Genomic DNA, 18,504 nt, shown 5'->3' on the forward strand with positions numbered 1-18,504 from the left:
CTCTTGCAGCGTTTCATTAGTTGGGATGGGGTCGGCCATGGGTAGACTGACTGGTCTTGGAGACTAAGAACAACCAAAGGAATCTGTCAGGGTCACAAGCTAAGACTGGTTTTCAGCGATGTTGTTGGTATCAGACAGAAGTTTGGATCATTTGGTGTCACTGTCATTAGAATTCTCACGTTTGCCTGCAATGCTTAGTCCCCTCAAGACTACGCTGTTCGCCTCGCCTGCCCTAGCACCCAAGGTTGAGGCAGTTTGGAGAGTGCTACAGTACACCTCAGTGCTAGGGTACATGGCCACTGCCATGTTATTCTCTTAATCAATACTTAATTCAGAATCAATTGCAACAAATTATTAATCCACTGTCAGTTAAATAAGTGATTAAATGGGTTGTTCTCTTCAAATAGAAGCTCCCTGAAATACATTTTAGTGAAACAGCATTATAATTCCACCATGTTTGTCCTGTGGATATAAAAAGCAGAGGAAATGTACATTCTGCCATTCTGTATGTTTTGCCTTTGACAACCACAGGGCAAAGCACTAAGCTAAAAAGCTTCTGGAGAAACGTAGGAAATATCTCACAGAGCAGCCCTGCTGCAGAGCAAAACACTAACTCCCCAAAGGAGATCACACAGTATGGCTTCTTACCAGAGTGGTGCTACTCTTCAACCATCGGGAATAATAATTAGTTTCAACACTTCTTTACCTGCAGTTTAAAAATAGCAATTTTTAATCAGAAATATCTAAATTGTTACTGGTCTTTTTCCTCCATTAGCCAAGTAAAGGGTTCTCAGTTTGATCTCAGTTGCACAATAAAATAGAAAAAGCCACACGGTTAGTGGATGTGGTTGGGGCCTATAGGTTACAGTAGTGATATAACAGGCTTGCCGATTACTCTACTCTACGATACCCGATATTGGTGACATTGAGGCTGACCTTGGAGTCACCTCCCCCGCTGCCGCACTCTCCCTTGTCGTACCACCATTTGTTTTTCAATTTGTCCAAGAGGCCTTGCTCATTCAGTTTTAACACTGCCAGGTTAACAGCATTTCTTGAAACGATAAAACATGACTTGTAAGAAAACGAACAGGTCCGTGAGAAATCTAATATTAGAATATTGGTTAATAGTAATAATAATAATAATAATAATATCAAATGATTCATAAGGGGATCACGAAAATGACAAATTGGTAAAGAATTTCAACGGTGTGTAGAGGTAAGAAGCGTTTTACAGCAAAGAAAGTGTTAAATATTAAAGAGGTGGTATGGAGGGTTACATTGCTCAGAACTGAAGTGTGCGGGATAGGGACACTTTGTCATAGAGAATAGAAGAATAACGACAACATACAGCATGCACGTTAACATTCATCATAAGTGACAGTGCAGCTTTTAGCAAGTTAAGTGAAAGAAACACATTGAACTGTTAAATTAGAAGCAATGCTGAACTGCCAGAGAGGGACACCACAGAGGACAGAGAGAGGAAAGGTTGAGGGAAGAGAAAAACAAACGAGGGGTGGGTGTGGGGGCACATCAACATTCAAATGGATTTAGTAAATATGACAAATATACCAATAAGTACTTTCCCTTTGAAGAGAAAGAAAAAGACAGAAACACAGAGAGAAACAAACCATAGAGAGAACATGATAGAAATGGCTTTACGTCTACACGAGAGTTAAACACATAATACCGTTTACTTCCTGATGAACCTCAAAAAATGAAAAATTGAGGAGTGAGGAAGAAGAGGAATAGGACAACAGGAGACATCAGGGTAGGTGGAATACTATAACAACATGGAGAATATTGTTATATTATCCCACCCACCTTAATGCTGAGCCTTTAGGTGTTGCCACACCGTATCCTTTAGAGTCGAGGTTGCCGCCCACTTTCATGGTGTCACAAGGTTTCCGCTGCTCAATGTACTCGTTCATTGTGGATTCGAGAAGAAAGGCAAATTTGCCTTTCGACTTTCGCACTCGGGCAACCCCTTCTGGAGTGGTCTTTGCGAACACTGACGGTTCAGCTGATTTCATGTAAGACCACATTTTTTCATAAACTGCTATTTTGGAGCGCTGCATTTGGGGAGAGAGGGAGAAAGAGAAGACAAAAATAGGTTAGTGGTCTATTAAAAAAAATGGAGACCTTAGTTCTCAGTGCTTAAATAACACATTTTACACACATACAGTGGGGCAAAAAAGTATTTAGCCATCAATTGTGCAAGTTATTTTTTTCAAATTTTGTCTGTCATAGTTGAAGTGTACCTATGATGAAAATTACAGGCCTCTCTCATCTTTTTAAGTGGGAGAACATGCACAATTGGTGGCTGACTAAATACTTTTTTCCCCCACTGTACATCTTCATATACAGTGTAGTCCTTTGCCATGAGTCAATAGAGTGCTCTCTGTGCTCCCAGAGAGCTGAGTAAAGGAGTAGTTGTAGTGGGCCTGTTGCCAACAGCCGATAGGGCCTAAGGTCCGACAAGCTGGCAGCACACTAAAAACAAAACTGCAGGGCCACGTTTCTCCTCGGCATCCATCGACAGGACGACCACCTGACTGACCACCTGCTCCCTTTCACCATCCCCCCTTAGTTCACAAGACAGGAAGTGAGTCAGCATGCCCTTTGACATTGGGGTTCTGGAGGTGTCACCTGGATTGGTCAGTGGGGCTGCTGCCACCTGGAGCAGCAATATGATGTGCTGAGAGGAGAACACAACCCTGCCATGCCCTGGCCTGCCTCCTGCCTCCTGCCTCCTGCCCTTCCCTTACTGACACACACCCAGGGAGCTGCTGCTAAAAGTGGCCTTTGAGTGGCTGGCGTCGGGTCTCCATGGAGCTGGGGTATGCACACAGCAGTCGACAACAGAAGGACAAATAAGGAAGCTGCATTAAACTTGGTTTATGTGACCTTCCGCCGAGTGACCGAACAAGTGGGGAAAACTTTAGGATGGATGTTCTCACGACCAAAAAAGGCATGTGTATAAATAGCCTATAGATTGATTTAATTAGCAAGTGAATGCTTAATGTGGCAAAAACAGAGTCAACTTGGTGATTATATCTATAGCTATATTGCCCAGGGCCCCAAATAACATCATATATTGTTGATGAATAGATATTACAATTTAATCTGAGAGAGCCATTGGAAGTTCATTTCTAGGAAGGCTTTGTTTTGTCATATCTTTTTCACATTTTAATGGAGAATGGGCAATAGGCCCACCATAATAGCTGAATCAAGCTAAATCTAACATTACATATTAAACTGCAGATGGCTTGGCTACTGTGGACCATCGTGAAATTTAGTGTGAAATATATGACTGTACTAACCAGATAAACAGATTGATCTACATTTTACGAGTGTGAGCACACGCATACAGTTGCAGACGCACGAACACACACACACACACACACACACACACACACACACACACACACACACACACACACACACACACACACACACACACACACACACACACACACACACACACACACACACACACACACACACACACACACACACACACACACACACACACACTTACAGTATACGTTTTAGTATCCTTGTGGGGACCTAAAATGTATTTCCTTTCAAAATCCTATTTTCCCTAACCCTAATTGTAACCCTAACCATAAACCTAACCCATAAGCCTAAAATAGTCTTTGTCTTCGTGGGAATTTTTCTTGTTTTACTATCCTTGTGGGGTCTTTTGGGGATTTCTGGTACCCACTAGAATAGTAATACACACAACTCATGGAATGGCAGGGACTGTGAGGGGACACACAGATGCACTCTAACACATATACCTTTTTGTTGTTGTATTGTTTGTATTATTTTTTGGTTGTATTGTTTGTATATCACTGTATTTTAAATGTGTGTGACTGTCCTTGTCTATCAGTGTAACAGTGTTTTGTTACTTGTCATGTAATGGGGATCCAAATAAACATAAAAGGGTTCTACCTAGAACCAAATATGGTTCTTCAAAGGGTTCTCCTATGGGGACAGCCAAAGAATCCTTTAAGGTGTAAAAACACACAAACACGTCCTTACAGACGAAGAAGGCCCACATTTACGTAGAGAAAAACTCCTCTCTAATTAATATTGTTTGTACATTAAGCACCAGTTCTGATGTGTTCTCTAAAATCAGTCTACAGGCTGTCTATTGACTGACTTACTACGTTTTGGGGATAAAATTTGCTGGACATTCAGCTGTTTCTTCTATCAGATGGTTGCACATCAGAGCAAAAAGGTGCATTGTCATCTTTATCTGGATTAAGTAAATCCTCACAGGAAGTGTCAATCTGTTTAACAGAGGTGGCTGTATACAGAAACTACAATGTCACTTCATTTCAGTTAGCTGATTATTAATATATTACATGACTCTGAATGTTATAATTTTGAAACAAGTGCAGACGGGGTGGCAGGTAGCCTAGTGGTTAGAGCATTGGGCCAGTAACCGAAAGGTTGCTAGATTGAATCCCTGAGCTGACAAGGTAAACATCTGTTGTTTTGCCCCTGAACAAGGCAGATAACCCACTGTTCCTAGGCTGTCATTGTAAATAAGAATTTGTTCTTAACTGACTTGCCTAGTTAAATAAAAAAGACAGAGTGCTGTGGTTCTGGGGAGGTGATTTGGGATGTCAATAGTTTACAGAACCTCTAACGGCCTCAGCTCCTCTGCTCTTTAATGGGAGTGATGAGCTTGACTCCTGATGAGCATGATGATAACATCATTGGTCTGTAATGTAAACTGTAAATAGGGTTGTTGAACATAATGAACACATTGGTGTCACTCTAGTAGATTCTGTAGAGATGCCTGGTGTTCTCAGGACAACTGATATGACAGGGGGTAGGATCAGATCAGCAGGGATTCAATAAATGAGCTAAATATGAGTCAACATGTTAATTATTAAACTATAGAGAAACAACCAATGCTGCAGTCAAAATATTAGTCTCTGATCTGCACATACACCATCTGCTGCTATGTTGGCATCAGCATCACTCTGCTCAAATATTCACAAACGCCAATACTGTCATACAGTTCTCATCAGTGATGGTTGCGTTTACACTCACAGCACACCAAGGAATTGAATGAAATTGAGCTGACTAGTATGTAATCTTGAACAATGGGGAGTCAGGTTCCCCTACAAATGATTCCCCACATCACCCCCCACCCCCACCCCAGAGAGGTGAATTTTACCCCCTGCATCACACACTCATTTAAAGAGTACAGGGAGAGACCATATGGGAGGTGATTGAGGGGGTGGGGTTGCTCAGCTTCTTATGCACCAACAGATGTTGAAGCCTTATGGGTGTATCAATCAAGGGCAAAAATGTTTCACTAACAAAATATGTTCAAATCTGCAGTACATTCAGCTCCTATTGCTGCTAGTTACACCTCCATGATCTTCAGGCAAAAGGAATATGGAAATCAGTGTGTCTTTTGGAAAAAAGGGCCTTTTGTGCAGCAGGGCCTTCAGCCCAGGTTTTCAGAGAGAGAAGCTAGAATAGACTGGGCGGAGGGGGTGGGACCTGAGCTGTCGCCAGAGTGGAAAGGGCATTTACACAATACAGGTGACAAGCATGACTGTGGCCAGAGAATCCAGTAAATGTCACAGAAAGTGCTTTAAATGTCAATACTGAAACCCCTGTGAGAGCACTTTTGTTATCACTTGAAACATAACAAGACAAATGATTTTCGGTATCGATAGCGAAGTCAGCATTATATCAGATGAACTACAAGAGCCAAGCTTAAGCACCTGGCTTGATCAGACTGATGTCATGGATGCTCTATATCAGGGATGGGCAACTTTGATGGGGGTGGGGGGGGTCACAAAAAATCTGAACGATTCATGATGGGCTGCAGTTGCTTATGTCTCCAGCTTCTTATGTTTTTACAGTAGTTGCATGATAATATCTGCTCAATGCGTTCTGCAAGATGGATGCATTTAACAGAACATCAGTATCAATGCATTGCTGAATAAAAAGATTAAGCTGTCTCCCCGCATTGTATCATGCAAATTTCAGCAGTAGCTGGATATGTAATGAATTCAGGGCCATGATTGAATCATGCTTGACATCTGCACAATTTCAATGGGAGGGACCGTTCATGTAAATTACAGTAATATTTTATGACAGGCTTGGCCATGCTGTGTAAACAGAGGGTCATTTCTGGGTCATGTAAAGATGCGTGCAGCTCTTCTGCTTGTGTTACTTGAGTCAGCAATCATATGTGGGCTAAAGGTCTCCAGTGTTCAAACGCAAATCTATTTTCATCTATACTACAACATAGATAAGGACGTTGTAAGTTAGTTTTCGGCCTCAGTATCCATTTGCAAAATAAATAAATATTAATGAGAAGATGAGCTGACTCCCATAGTGCAACACAAACACCTCCAGCTGTCAGTCCATCTATCAACTCTCCATTTATGCACTCTGAATGCTTCATGGCTGTTTGCTCAGATCCACCCCACTGGCAATACAAAGTAGGGATGAGTCAGAAAATAAATCATTAGCATTCTGTCTGTATGCAGAGTGCTTGTCCACATGTAATTCTTGGATTCTCTTCTGGCCAGTTGTACGAGTGCCAAAAGTATTCAAATGTACTCTGGAGACAACATAAGTAGCTATTCATTTGTGGATTTCCATCATCCATTTCGTATGAGATGTTACGAATTACAATTTATAGATGTTACCTACTGCAATTCGTACAATATGTTTGGAATTGGAATTCATACAATATCTTACGAATTTGTGAAATTCTAGGTGGCTAATGCAAAAATTTGCTGAGTGGGTAAAGTTAGCCAGGCTAGATGTTAGGGTTATGGGTTAAGGTTAGGTTAAGGTTAGGGAAGGAACTAGCTAACATGGTAAGTATTTGCAAAGTAGCTAAAAAGTAGTAAGTATTTGAAAAGTTGCTTATTAGCAAAACTACTAACGTTGTCCGTGATGAGATTTGAACAAGCAACCTTTGAGTTGCTAGACGCTCGCATTTTACACCGAACCATCCACCCTGACCAACCACCCTACTTTAGTTTTTGCTTTATGTAATCTTCTGTCTTTTGTAACCATACCAAATGTTACATATCATACTAATTTGAGTGTCCCGTATTTACATTTACTATGTTACATTTAGTCTATGAGACCAGGCTGATAACATACACATAGCTGGTTTTGAAAATGAGATGCCTGAGCTAAGTTAATTTCTCTCCATGTATCACATACATGCTGCTGTGCCTAAGATACATGAGGTGGAAATGGAGCCAAAAATGCAAGCACTTAAAATCTATTTGATGTGTCTGAATATTCTTCTTCTGACTCTTTGACAACAAAGGGGCTGTGTCATAAGTGAGGGAGGAGTTGAGGAAGCATGTGATGTACTAGGGTGCCGGTACGGTAAATCCTGAGAGAAGTGAGGGAATGCATGGAAAGTAAAGGTGAGCCATTTGAGGGATGACCTGCCAGTGTGTCATCAGAGCAGATTTCCGTTTGCCTGGTGGCTATATGACTCTAATTAAGCAGCACATCTTTCCTGAAGAACATATTTAAAATGTATCTGGAGCCTATATTTTAATTAAAAGTCCCCCGGAATGGCTCCTCAGTCGTGACATTTGAAGTTTGAAGGCGGAGGGACAGGAAGTGGGTCACTCATTATGAAGTCCCTGAACACCTATCAATTATCTTCCCAGAAAGACCTGGGACAAATCACCAGGCTGTCAGCCAGCCTGCCAAACAAATCATGAAAGAGAAGTACATTTGCATTACATCCAGTGGCTTGCACAGGTGGTTGTGTTTCACTGCACTGATTCACTAACTCTAAACACCAGGCTATAAATATACTTTTTAAAATATTCAGTGTGTTCAATTGTTAATGCTTTGTTTAATAAACACCACAAATTGAAAGAGAAACCACGCAAAATTGTCTTCTGTCACCACACAGTAGCATAGACTCTGATAGCCACCTGTTTCGTGTATAGTAGCTTGACTTTGTTCAATATTTATTATCATAGCTAACTACTTACATATTTTCTGTCGGGTATCAAGCAAAACTAAATATCTATACCATTCCCCTGTGCTCCTTGCTTTGATGTCTTGTCTGCTTTTTTGTTGTTTTCTAACTGTCTGTAAAGAGACTAAAGTTGTGTCTGGTGAATAAACCCCCAGTTAGTTTAGTCACTCACCCTAAAAAACTCCTTGGTGGAGCCTGAGTCTAGGGTCCCGTAGGCAATCTCTGTCTGCTTGGCCAGGTCCTCAGCACTCTCTATGGGAGACACCATCCTCTCCACTGTGAGGAAGGCAGCCAGGTTGGCTGTGTAGGAGGAGATGATGATGAGGGTGAAGAACCACCACACCCCCCCCACGATTCTGCCCGACAGAGACCTGAGAGAGAGGTGAGGAGGAGGAGGACAGAGGGACATGAGAGCAGGGTGCTCAAACCTACACACTGACAGCGGGATGGAGGTCGCCATGCTTTTGGAGTCCACTGCTTCCTGTGTAGAGTCTGGGTATCACACACCATGTATTGACATAAATGCACAGCCTCAGAGCATTGATCTTGGATTTATGTCAAATCTCACCCACATACCTCAATGTTAATGCTCTTTACTCAGAGAAAAACATGGTGTCCCAGCCTTGTTGCTCTATGATGCTTGCGTGGAGGGTTGTGTTGTGGCTGAATGATAGCACACACAAACACAGCAAGCAGAGATTAGCGTGCATCAGCTTCAATGAGGCTGACGATCCCCACTGGTACAGTAACTACTAACCTTAGGCTTACTGTAGCATATCACGAAAACTGATCCTCCAGGAGGGAGAGGGACATTTACTAAATTGTTTTCATCAAATTCATCAAATCTGTGGCATTGACTCTTTGGCATTCTATGGGCTTTTCAAATAGTACCTGACATCCTAAATTGCCATAGAATGTTTTGTGTTCTTTTCTGGTATTATGTTACAAGGATTAAATGGCTTGTCTTTTACTTAGAGTTGACTTTCTTCACTGCACATGAGAAGCCATCACTCAGTTTTCAGCACGCAAACCCCTTTTTTTCATGAGCAATGCTCAAAAAAATAATAATCTTATCATAGAGACAGTAAGGGAACAATTACTGAGGAATGAATCTGAACGATGCATGTTTAAATGTTGATCTCAGTGGATCATTACCCTATAGCGCTGTAGCCATCACTATTCAGGTGAGACTGATGCTCAGCTCTGATAGACATGTCCTGGAACACTCTCTCATTGATCTTCATTCAGATGCACTACAATGGCCCAACATCCCAGACAAGATGAGGAGGGATGGCTTGAACAATGACAGTCCCCCGAGAAGGAATGAGGGACACACCGGCACAACAGTGATGATGAGTGAAGAGATGGACTGTATGAATGAAAAGAGGGGGAAGAGGGCGTAACTTTTTGTCTATATGAAAATGCATGATATTAGTCATGAGGTAGAGGCCGAATTTAATGCCATTAAGGTGCTTCATCAGAGTGAAAATTGATAAAAATACATTACAATACATTACGCACCAGGCTGATGACCGTAAAATGGGACATGCAGCAAAAACACGGTAGCCCTCCAAGAGTCATGGGGAATAGGGGAAACTATGGATGTAATGACCCTGTGCATTTTACAGTCCCCGGGATGCTGGACATAAGTTATTTTGTGGATGCAATGCATAACTGTTAGCATGCAGCCAGGAGAGAAAGAGTGAGAGAGTGAGGAATGGTGGTGGTGTGTTTAAAGAGGATGAGGGAAAGATGAAGTGGAGGTGAATGGGGTGGAGAGCAAAACAACCAAGACACAACCAAAAAATAACATATATGCACCATGACATGATGGGAGTTGTAGTGATTATGACCATAAAATGCAGAGAGATGGTACAGTTTGTAGATGATAGGATGGCTGAGTTTGAGGTGATGGAACATGGAGTACAGTAACCAACCTTGGCGAGATATCGCATCCTTGCTGCATGAAGGCGCCCAGGGAGAACCACAGGCTATTAAAAATCCCAAAGTCGTTAGGTGGGTCTGGAGGGCTCTGAGGGTCTTTGGCCTCGTCGTTCTCATCCAGATGCCACTCATATGGGCTGAAGCGGCTGACCAGGAAGAGCACCACGCTCACGCCGATATAGGCAAACACTATGCACATCCAGATCTCATAGGCCAGCGGGTCCAGGAAGGAGAACACGCCCGGCTTTGACTTTTGAGGCTTCTTTATCATAATGGAGATCCCCAGGCTCATAAAAGGCTTAGAGAAGTCTATCACTTCCTCTCGTACCAATGTTATAGTTAGAGGAGCCACTGCTATATCAGCTCTCTGGAAACATGGGAACAGGAACAGGAGGAGTTAGTGGTTCAAAACAGAGCACAGACACATCACATCAAACTGCCTTGTGATCAAAGCCCGACTTATAACAATCTAAAATAGAATGCCCATCTAAAGAAATTGTGATTTTACTGTTTCTTGATCAAATAAACTGGTCATCAGGCAATTTTCAATATCTCATTATGACTATAGTATATCTATAATGTATTGCTGAAACCAATGAGTAGAGATGGAGCACGGAAAAATGAAATGGTGGATTAGAAAAATGAATGCATTAAATGTCAGATACGTTTAAGAAGAAAGTGAGACCTGCCAGCTTAAAATGTACCAATCTCAGTTAGCATTAGTAGTGGATAATGTCTCTGCCTTAATCCAAAAGAGTGCATTACTCCGTCAGATCCATCTATGAAGTAGAAGGTATGGAAACAGGAGGTTGAAGAGCTTATGCAAACAGCCCATGATATTTGAATCAGCCTAGGAAATTCAACTCCTTTATCAGATTGTCTTTAAAGCCTCCTAGCCTTATTAGCGCATAGCTCAGCTATGTAATAAATGTTCCCATCGATAGCTTTTCAGGTCCCAGAGTTACAACCGGACCCGGCCTTGACTTATAAATATGTAAATGCCATGCGAGGGCTGGGATCATCTTAGTGAGGGTTAGGCAGGGACCCTGTGAAAAACACAGCTCCAAGCCACTCCTTGTCTCAATATATCACTGGCTCATTTGCATGTGAATGGCTAATTAATGGTTCGGCGGATTTACTGTTGATGCAGAGAGGTGTCTCAGGGCATGTACAAAGCCTGTCAATTATAGCAGGAGATCATCTCTCTCTCTCTTTCAGCTCTCTGAAGAGTTTGGGGTGTCATTTTACAGAATGGTTGGTAAAATGTTCATTATAAAAGGAATATGCTATTTCGTGTTAAATTAAAATGCGTTCAGAGTGTCACTGCATTCAAACTGACAAACAGATGTTTTTCATTTTCACTTTATAGTCTGGCTTTCATCTGTCCCTTAATGAAACATGAACCAGTTCACAGTTGGTGTTTTATGAAAGAAGAAAATGATCTCATACTTACACATGTAGTGAGTGATTCATAACATAAAGTAATCAATCTTTCAAGTAAGATCTGATTTATGGAGATACATATGGAGAAAATCACACACCCAGTCAGTAGAGGATTGCGGGCCAGATCTGGTTGCTGGGTGGCACATATGGATCAGTGCTGCCACCGCAACAGTAAAAGGCCAGATCTGGTCCGAATGTGGGAGATGCGACCAGGGCGAGGGCAGGCACACTTTGCTTATGAGCCAGTTCTGGCTTGTGATATGTGAGCGTAACAAATACCCATAGTTGCTGGGACACTTTTGAATGAATGTGGACCACATTCACCCTGCTGGGCAAGGTCTGGCCTTTTCATGCCGAAGATCTGGTTTAGGTGTGTTAACCAGATCTGGGCCACATACCTCAAGCCAGAGCTGGCCAAGCCCCCGTCCCTGTGTTGGTGACAGTGCTTCAGTACGTCGAGACTGTCACTTACCCCATATACCAGCTCACCCACCATCCCGTTCCACGTCTTGGTCTCTGGATCCCTTGCACCATACTTCCCGTCCGCAACTACTGACAGTTTGTATCTTATCCCCACATGTTTTGCAATTTCAGCCGCTAAATCGACACAGTAGCCTTCATATCTGTCATTCCCATCCAGTGACAAGTAGTTTCGCTTGTACATCACATAAGGAGATTCCTGTTAATTAAACATAACGTTGAGTTTATAGTTGAACATGCACACATTCCATTCACAGAGGCCTTTCCTCTTGAGGCCAGTCCTCTTAAACCCACACCGTGATTGTTGCATGCACACATGCTTGGATTACACACACAGACATACACAGACACAGAGCACACAAACAGGAAATAATAACAGAACAGCATGGACAAGAAGCGACACACAGAGTTGGTCACATGGGGATGTTGGGGTGCTGACCCGATCCACAGCCAAATGCAGCCATCCTCCATAGCAGCGGGCTAGATGCAGGGCCCGGCCCAGGTAACCAGTAGGGACAGTAAGGCCTCTGACAGACAGGCATGAAGGGGAAAGGGGGTGGGTCACTCAGCCAGATTCCTTCATGTTAAACCCAGACACAACTCTAAGGAGGTGGGGGCCAGGTGGAGGGTGCATTAGCTTTGCATCGGTTTGGTAGGACAGGGGCAGGTTGAACAGGGGTTTGTGATACTTTCCAGTTCATCATGTAAATGGTAGTGATTGGCAAGGGATTACAGTAATGCTCGTTTTTATTGCAACACCAATCAAACACATCGGTAAATGTGCAGGGAGGCTGCATCATTCAAGTCATCAAACCAACTCTGAGCTTATCTTCCATACAGAATACACTGGGAGGTGTTCATACAAATACTTGGCTCTTTAAACTCTGAGATGTGGTTGGTTTTCTTTTTGGCTCGGCTCAAAAATCACACAGAGTGATTGATCTTAAATCACATCCCAATCCGTGTCAGGTGTAGAAGAGATGCCAGTGGGTAAAACAATGGTCAATTTCTTTCTTTCTGTGCTGAAGGTATCTTTTCACCTCTATGCTAGACGAAATGGGTTTCTGAAACAATAAAGTCAAATATAGCTAATTCTGATGCATAATGAGATTTGGCCAATTTACAATGTGAATAGACAAATACATGATCACGAGATGAGTAGTGTAACACTATTGCTATCATAACATTACAATGGTCCTACCATTTCCCTGTGTCTATCAGAAGTATCCTAACCAATTATGAGTATGAGCATATGACATGCTGACATCTAGATGAGAATGTCTGACTTTCGTATTCTGAATTTGCCTAAGATGAGGACATAATAGGCAGAGTCAGAAAGAAGGCCATCGTTTTAAATGTAAGATAAGGCTTACCTTATTTTACATTTAAAAATGACCAAGATCTTCTAACTAACCATATATACATCCAGCTGATTTATTTTTATCTCTCTGCTTGAGCTGGGGAATGCTTCATCTCTTGCTATCCCTGACCTTTGACCCCTAATATCGCTGGATATTGGAAGAAGCCACAGAGGTTATACTTCAGTACAGAACTTGTAGTGGACGATCCAAAATAGATTTGAACAAGGGGATAAACAAACCAAAGCTTTAAAGGCTTGAGGTTTTTTATGTCCTCCTCAAATGGCAGTTATTTTGTGTCCCCAGTGAGAAACAATTGACATTAAAGGTCGTTTTGTTGTCTCTATCCCTGTCATCATTGACCATTTACTTAATGAGTAAGAAACAGGTTTTTACTTACGTATGCACTGAATGTGTATTAGATTACGTCTATCGGCTCTAGCTAGTTATCATTACCAAAGCCGTTATTGTGATGTCACTGCTACAACAGGCCACCGTAATATGGAAAATCAAAATGCTTTAACACCCACACGGATACAGTTGAAACACTCTTTGTGAATCGACTGTTTCAACATGTAGTGAGTGGATGGAAAGCAACTCAAAAGAAAATAGTTCTACCCTCCCAGGACAGAATGTAACAATGGACACCTTGACCTTGAGTGGCAGAATTGTTTAGAGGTGGAACATTTAAAATCTGCTTGGAAAGTGTACCATAATAGTAGTGACCACAATCGTTCGGTTTTCCACAGAAGAGGACTCGTTGGTGACCTGCGCATCCACAATAAATACATATTTTTCGAATTCATTCCAGTACCCGGTCTGAAAGTGACAGAAACATCATAGTTATTACAAGAAACAGCCATTTAAAAGACATTTGTGAGTAAAGCCTCCAAGTGCAGTTGGCAGGCGAGCATGTCTGATGAGAGTCTTGGCCTGAAGGGGGGTTGGGGGTGTCTAGTGATGCGCGAGATAAAAAGCCCTGTACTGGTGCTGTGCTTGGAGATGACGCTTTAACCTCTGCTACAAATCCAGTGGGGGAAAAGAGCATTCAACTTTCAGCTAATCTCCCTCTCAGCACACTTACTACAGCTGCACTGTCACAGATCTTTTACATAACCATGAATTACTGCCCATGAAATGCTCCTCGCATGCAGCTTGGCAATACTAATACCAGCAAAAAAGAATGAGTCTTATTCAGCAATAAGCTATTTCAGTTGCAATTTACAGAGTGAGGGGCTTCTCTTAATGTACAAACATTAAGCATACTATATCTATGCTGCTACTAAAAATAGATATCTGACGTCTGTGAACCTTTTCAATAACTGCTGAGATTTTTTTTTTTTACGTCAGCAGTTACATGTTATTTGTTCTGTTCTGTTTTGTTCTGTTCTGTTGTTCTGTTTTGTTTCATTCTGTTCTGTTGTTCTGTTTTGTTTCGTTCTGTCTGTTGTTCTGTTTTGTTTCGTTCTGTCTGTTGTTCTGTTTTGTTTCGTTCTGTCTGTTGTTCTGTTTTGTTTCGTTCTGTCTGTTGTTCTCGTCTTTTCTGTCCGGTTGTATTCTGTACTTTTCTTTCCTGTTCTTTTTAATTCTACTTCTCTCCTCTTCTACTGTTCTATAGCTCAGCATGTTCTATAGGCTAGTACGTGTGGTAACTAGGGGGGTTACTGGCTAATATAGCACTACTCCTGACAGACTCGATGCGTCCCCTCTCCTACCCCCTGCCCCAGTTATGACTGAGCACAAAAGAAGCACGCAGGGAGAGGTCAGCCCCCAGTACATAATCCGCTACAGGTGAAAGCTGTCCTACTGTAAGCACTCCAATAAAGCTTAAAGCTCTGCCCTGGACCCTGCTCAGAGCTGTTCAATGATTACTGTTGCGCACGTATGGTGCAATGCAGTTACAAGCACAATTATGTTATGGAGTCATGTTAATGTGTAATTACGTAAATATTGAATGTGTAATTACTTGAATATTCATATTTAAAGTCCATACAACTGAACTATCTTCACAGTTATGAATAAAGAAAAAAAAAGTGAACTGGTCTGACATCCTGCAACCTTTTCCCAATTACTCAGTTAATGACCCTCTGAACTCAAACAATGTGAGAAAGTGTTTTGTAATCTGCATGTTGAGCCACTGTGCTGCTTTCTACTTACCTTCTTGGGCCCCCCTATTTTCATTTCATACACATCGATGCTGTAGTTGGATCTCCGACCGAACGAGTCAAACTGGATATTCCCTGTCATACCTTGTACCTGGACCTGCCATGCACACCACGACACAAGGAACCGTAATAACCTTCACACAACAGCTCAATTCAGACTTAGTCCAAATATACTACTATATTTTAAAGACATGGTAACAGGGGTACACCTGGGCACCTGTGAAGACCCCTCCTACCATTTTGAGGGCTCTCTCTATGTCAATGCCTTGGCTCCAGGGCACGGCCGGGTTGGCTAGGCAGTCCCCAGCGCTCCCCCTCCGGGACACATCCACCCTCTGCCTCCGCAGGTACCGGAAGGCCTCTGCCAGGACCAGCACGGCATCATGGGTCAGTGCCGACGTGTACTGAAACACAACCACCACACCAGATCATGACACTAGGAGAGCAGTCCGAAGGGTACTCACTGGTTTGTGTAAGGAGCACATTTACAGTGCCTTGCGAAAGTATTCGGCCACCTTTTGCCACATTTCAGGCTTCAAACATAAAGATATAAAACTGTATTTTTTTGTGAAGAATCAACAACAAGTGGGACACAATCATGAAGTGGAATGACATTTATTGGATATTTCAAACTTTTTTAACAAATCAAAAACTGAAAAATTGGGCGTGCAAAATTATTCAGCCCCCTTAAGTTAATACATTGTAGCGCCACCTTTTGCTGCGATTACAGCTGTAAGTCGCTTGGGGTATGTCTCTATCAGTTTTGCACATCGAGAGACTGAATTTTTTTCCCATTCCTCCTTGCAAAACAGCTCGAGCTCAGTGAGGTTGGATGGAGAGCATTTGTGAACAGCAGTTTTCAGTTCTTTCCACAGATTCTCGATTGGATTCAGGTCTGGACTTTGACTTGGCCATTCTAACACCTGGATATGTTTATTTTTGAACAATTCCATTGTAGATTTTGCTTTATGTTTTGGATCATTGTCTTGTTGGAAGACAAATCTCCGTCACAGTCTCAGGTCTTTTGCAGACTCCATCAGGTTTTCTTCCAGAATGGTCCTGTATTTGGCTCCATCCATCTTCCCATCAATTTTAACCATCTTCCCTGTCCCTGCTGAAGAAAAGCAGGCCCAAACCATGATGCTGCCACCACCATGTTTGACAGTGGGGATGGTGTGGTCAGGGTAATGAGCTGTGTTGCTTTTACGCCAAACATAACGTTTTGCATTGTTGCCAAAAAGTTCAATTTTGGTTTCATCTGACCAGAGCACCTTCTTCCACATGTTTGGTGTGTCTCCCAGGTGGCTTGTGGCAAACTTTAAACGACACTTTTTATGGATATCTTTAAGAAATGGCTTTCTTCTTGCCACTCTTCCATAAAGGCCAGATTTGTGCAATATATGACTGATTGTTGTCCTATGGACAGAGTCTCCCACCTCAGCTGTAGATCTCTGCAGTTCATCCAGAGTGATCATGGGCCTCTTGGCTGCATCTCTGATCAGTCTTCTCCTTGTATGAGCTGAAAGTTTAGAGGGACGGCCAGGTCTTGGTAGATTTGCAGTGGTCTGATACTCCTTCCATTTCAATATTATCGCTTGCACAGTGCTCCTTGGGATGTTTAAAGCTTGGGAAATCTTTTTGTATCCAAATCCGGCTTTAAACTTCTTCACAACAGTATCTCGGTCGGACCTGCCTGGTGTGTTCCTTGTTCTTCATGATGCTCTCTGTGCTTTTAACGGACATCTGAGACTATCACAGTGCAGGTGCATTTATACGGAGAATTGATTACACACAGGTGGATTGTATTTATCATCATTAGTCATTTAGGTCAACATTGGATCATTCAGAGATCCTCACTGAACTTCTGGAGAAAGTTTGCTGCACTGAAAGTAAAGGGGCTGAATAATTTTGCACGCACAATTTTTCCGTTTTTGATTTGTTAAAAAAGTTTGAAATATCCAATAAATGTCGTTCCACTTCATGATTGTGTCCCACTTGTTGTTGATTCTTCACAAAAAAATACAGTTTTATATCTTTATGTTTGAAGCCTGAAATGTGGCAAAAGGTCACAAAGTTCAAGGGGGCCGAATACTTTCGCAAGGCACTGTAGATACAAAGCACAATGTGAAAAGGGAATCAATTGTGAAAATGAGTATCAATGATAAAGTCGGTACAGCAGTAGCTGAACAGCCCACTGCCACTCTGCCTCAAGGTTTATTTTATTCAAGAGTAATTGGTGATTGGCAGTCTGTTGTTGCCTGATATGCCAAAGCTAGTTCATACTGTTGTAGCTACTTTCAAACAGAAAACCAATTTTTGCCTCTTTTCTGAGTGACAAGCAGTAAACAAGCAGTATGATTTTACTATTGCCTCACTGACAGTTTATCTGGTTAAATTTGACAAAAGCTTTCCTTTTGTGAGTGAAAATGCTCTGTCTTTGATACTATTAGCGAGACAGATAACTGAACAGATAGTCAGAGAGAAAGGTAGAGAAGCAGATATGGGCAGAGATGGAAGTTTCGTACTGTAAATAAAACATCCACACAACATTGACAGCTGTGCGGTACTGTACCTTCAGCGGTGTGCCCTTAGCCTCAGGAAACTCTCTCTCGTCTAGGCGCTCCCAGCGCTGGATGAACTGTGTGACTATTGGGTTCTCTGGGTTGATGATCTGGAAGCCTGTTATGTTGGCTCCTCCAGCAAACACTTTGTCCAGGGTCATGTTAGCGAAGCCCTGCAGTGAAACCAGAGGTACCCAACAACATGCAGGCATCAAACAATCTGTCCCCAACAACTGGGTTCATCTGTACTGAGAGCTTCACCTGTAATGCCTTTACAGTTAAAAAAGAAAGCATTTTCTGATGTATTGTTTTCTGAATAACATACAACTTTCTAGTTTTTGGTGATAATGTATGTTCGTATTTGTTCATAAAAGTACAGTTTGTTCAGATTTAGAAAACTAAAGTGATTGCACATCCCATTTTATAATACATGTTTGAGAGGGCCCCTGAAAGAGATAAGGATTGTTGTGTTGTCCTACTCTACTCACCAGGTTAGCCAGGATGTAGTGGTAGCCTCTGCTGTTCTTCCCCAGGGTCACCACCTGCAAGAG

The 18,504-nt window shown here is 42.2% G+C and overlaps 1 protein-coding gene across 2 annotated transcripts in view; it reads right to left on the reverse strand.

Annotated features, from left to right (window-relative positions):
* LOC109892656 (glutamate receptor 3) overlaps positions 1–18,504 on the reverse strand; it is a 116,336-nt gene that overhangs the window by 8,222 nt on the left and 89,610 nt on the right. Inside the window, exons 5-14 of one of the 2 annotated variants that reach the window (XM_020485350.2) lie at positions 18,442–18,495; positions 17,965–18,138; positions 15,629–15,796; positions 15,385–15,489; positions 13,939–14,046; positions 11,862–12,068; positions 9,940–10,313; positions 8,175–8,373; positions 1,822–2,069; positions 937–1,051 (exon numbers count right to left, since the gene is read on the reverse strand). In XM_020485350.2, the coding sequence (XP_020340939.2) occupies positions 937–1,051; positions 1,822–2,069; positions 8,175–8,373; positions 9,940–10,313; positions 11,862–12,068; positions 13,939–14,046; positions 15,385–15,489; positions 15,629–15,796; positions 17,965–18,138; positions 18,442–18,495 (1,752 nt within the window). The remainder of the gene's footprint in view (positions 1–936; positions 1,052–1,821; positions 2,070–8,174; positions 8,374–9,939; positions 10,314–11,861; positions 12,069–13,938; positions 14,047–15,384; positions 15,490–15,628; positions 15,797–17,964; positions 18,139–18,441; positions 18,496–18,504) is intronic. The other variant, XM_020485351.2, reaches the window with a different exon arrangement.

Source organism: Oncorhynchus kisutch, linkage group LG6 (genome assembly GCF_002021735.2).
Source record: "Oncorhynchus kisutch isolate 150728-3 linkage group LG6, Okis_V2, whole genome shotgun sequence".
NCBI classification, from domain to species: domain Eukaryota; kingdom Metazoa; phylum Chordata; class Actinopteri; order Salmoniformes; family Salmonidae; genus Oncorhynchus; species Oncorhynchus kisutch.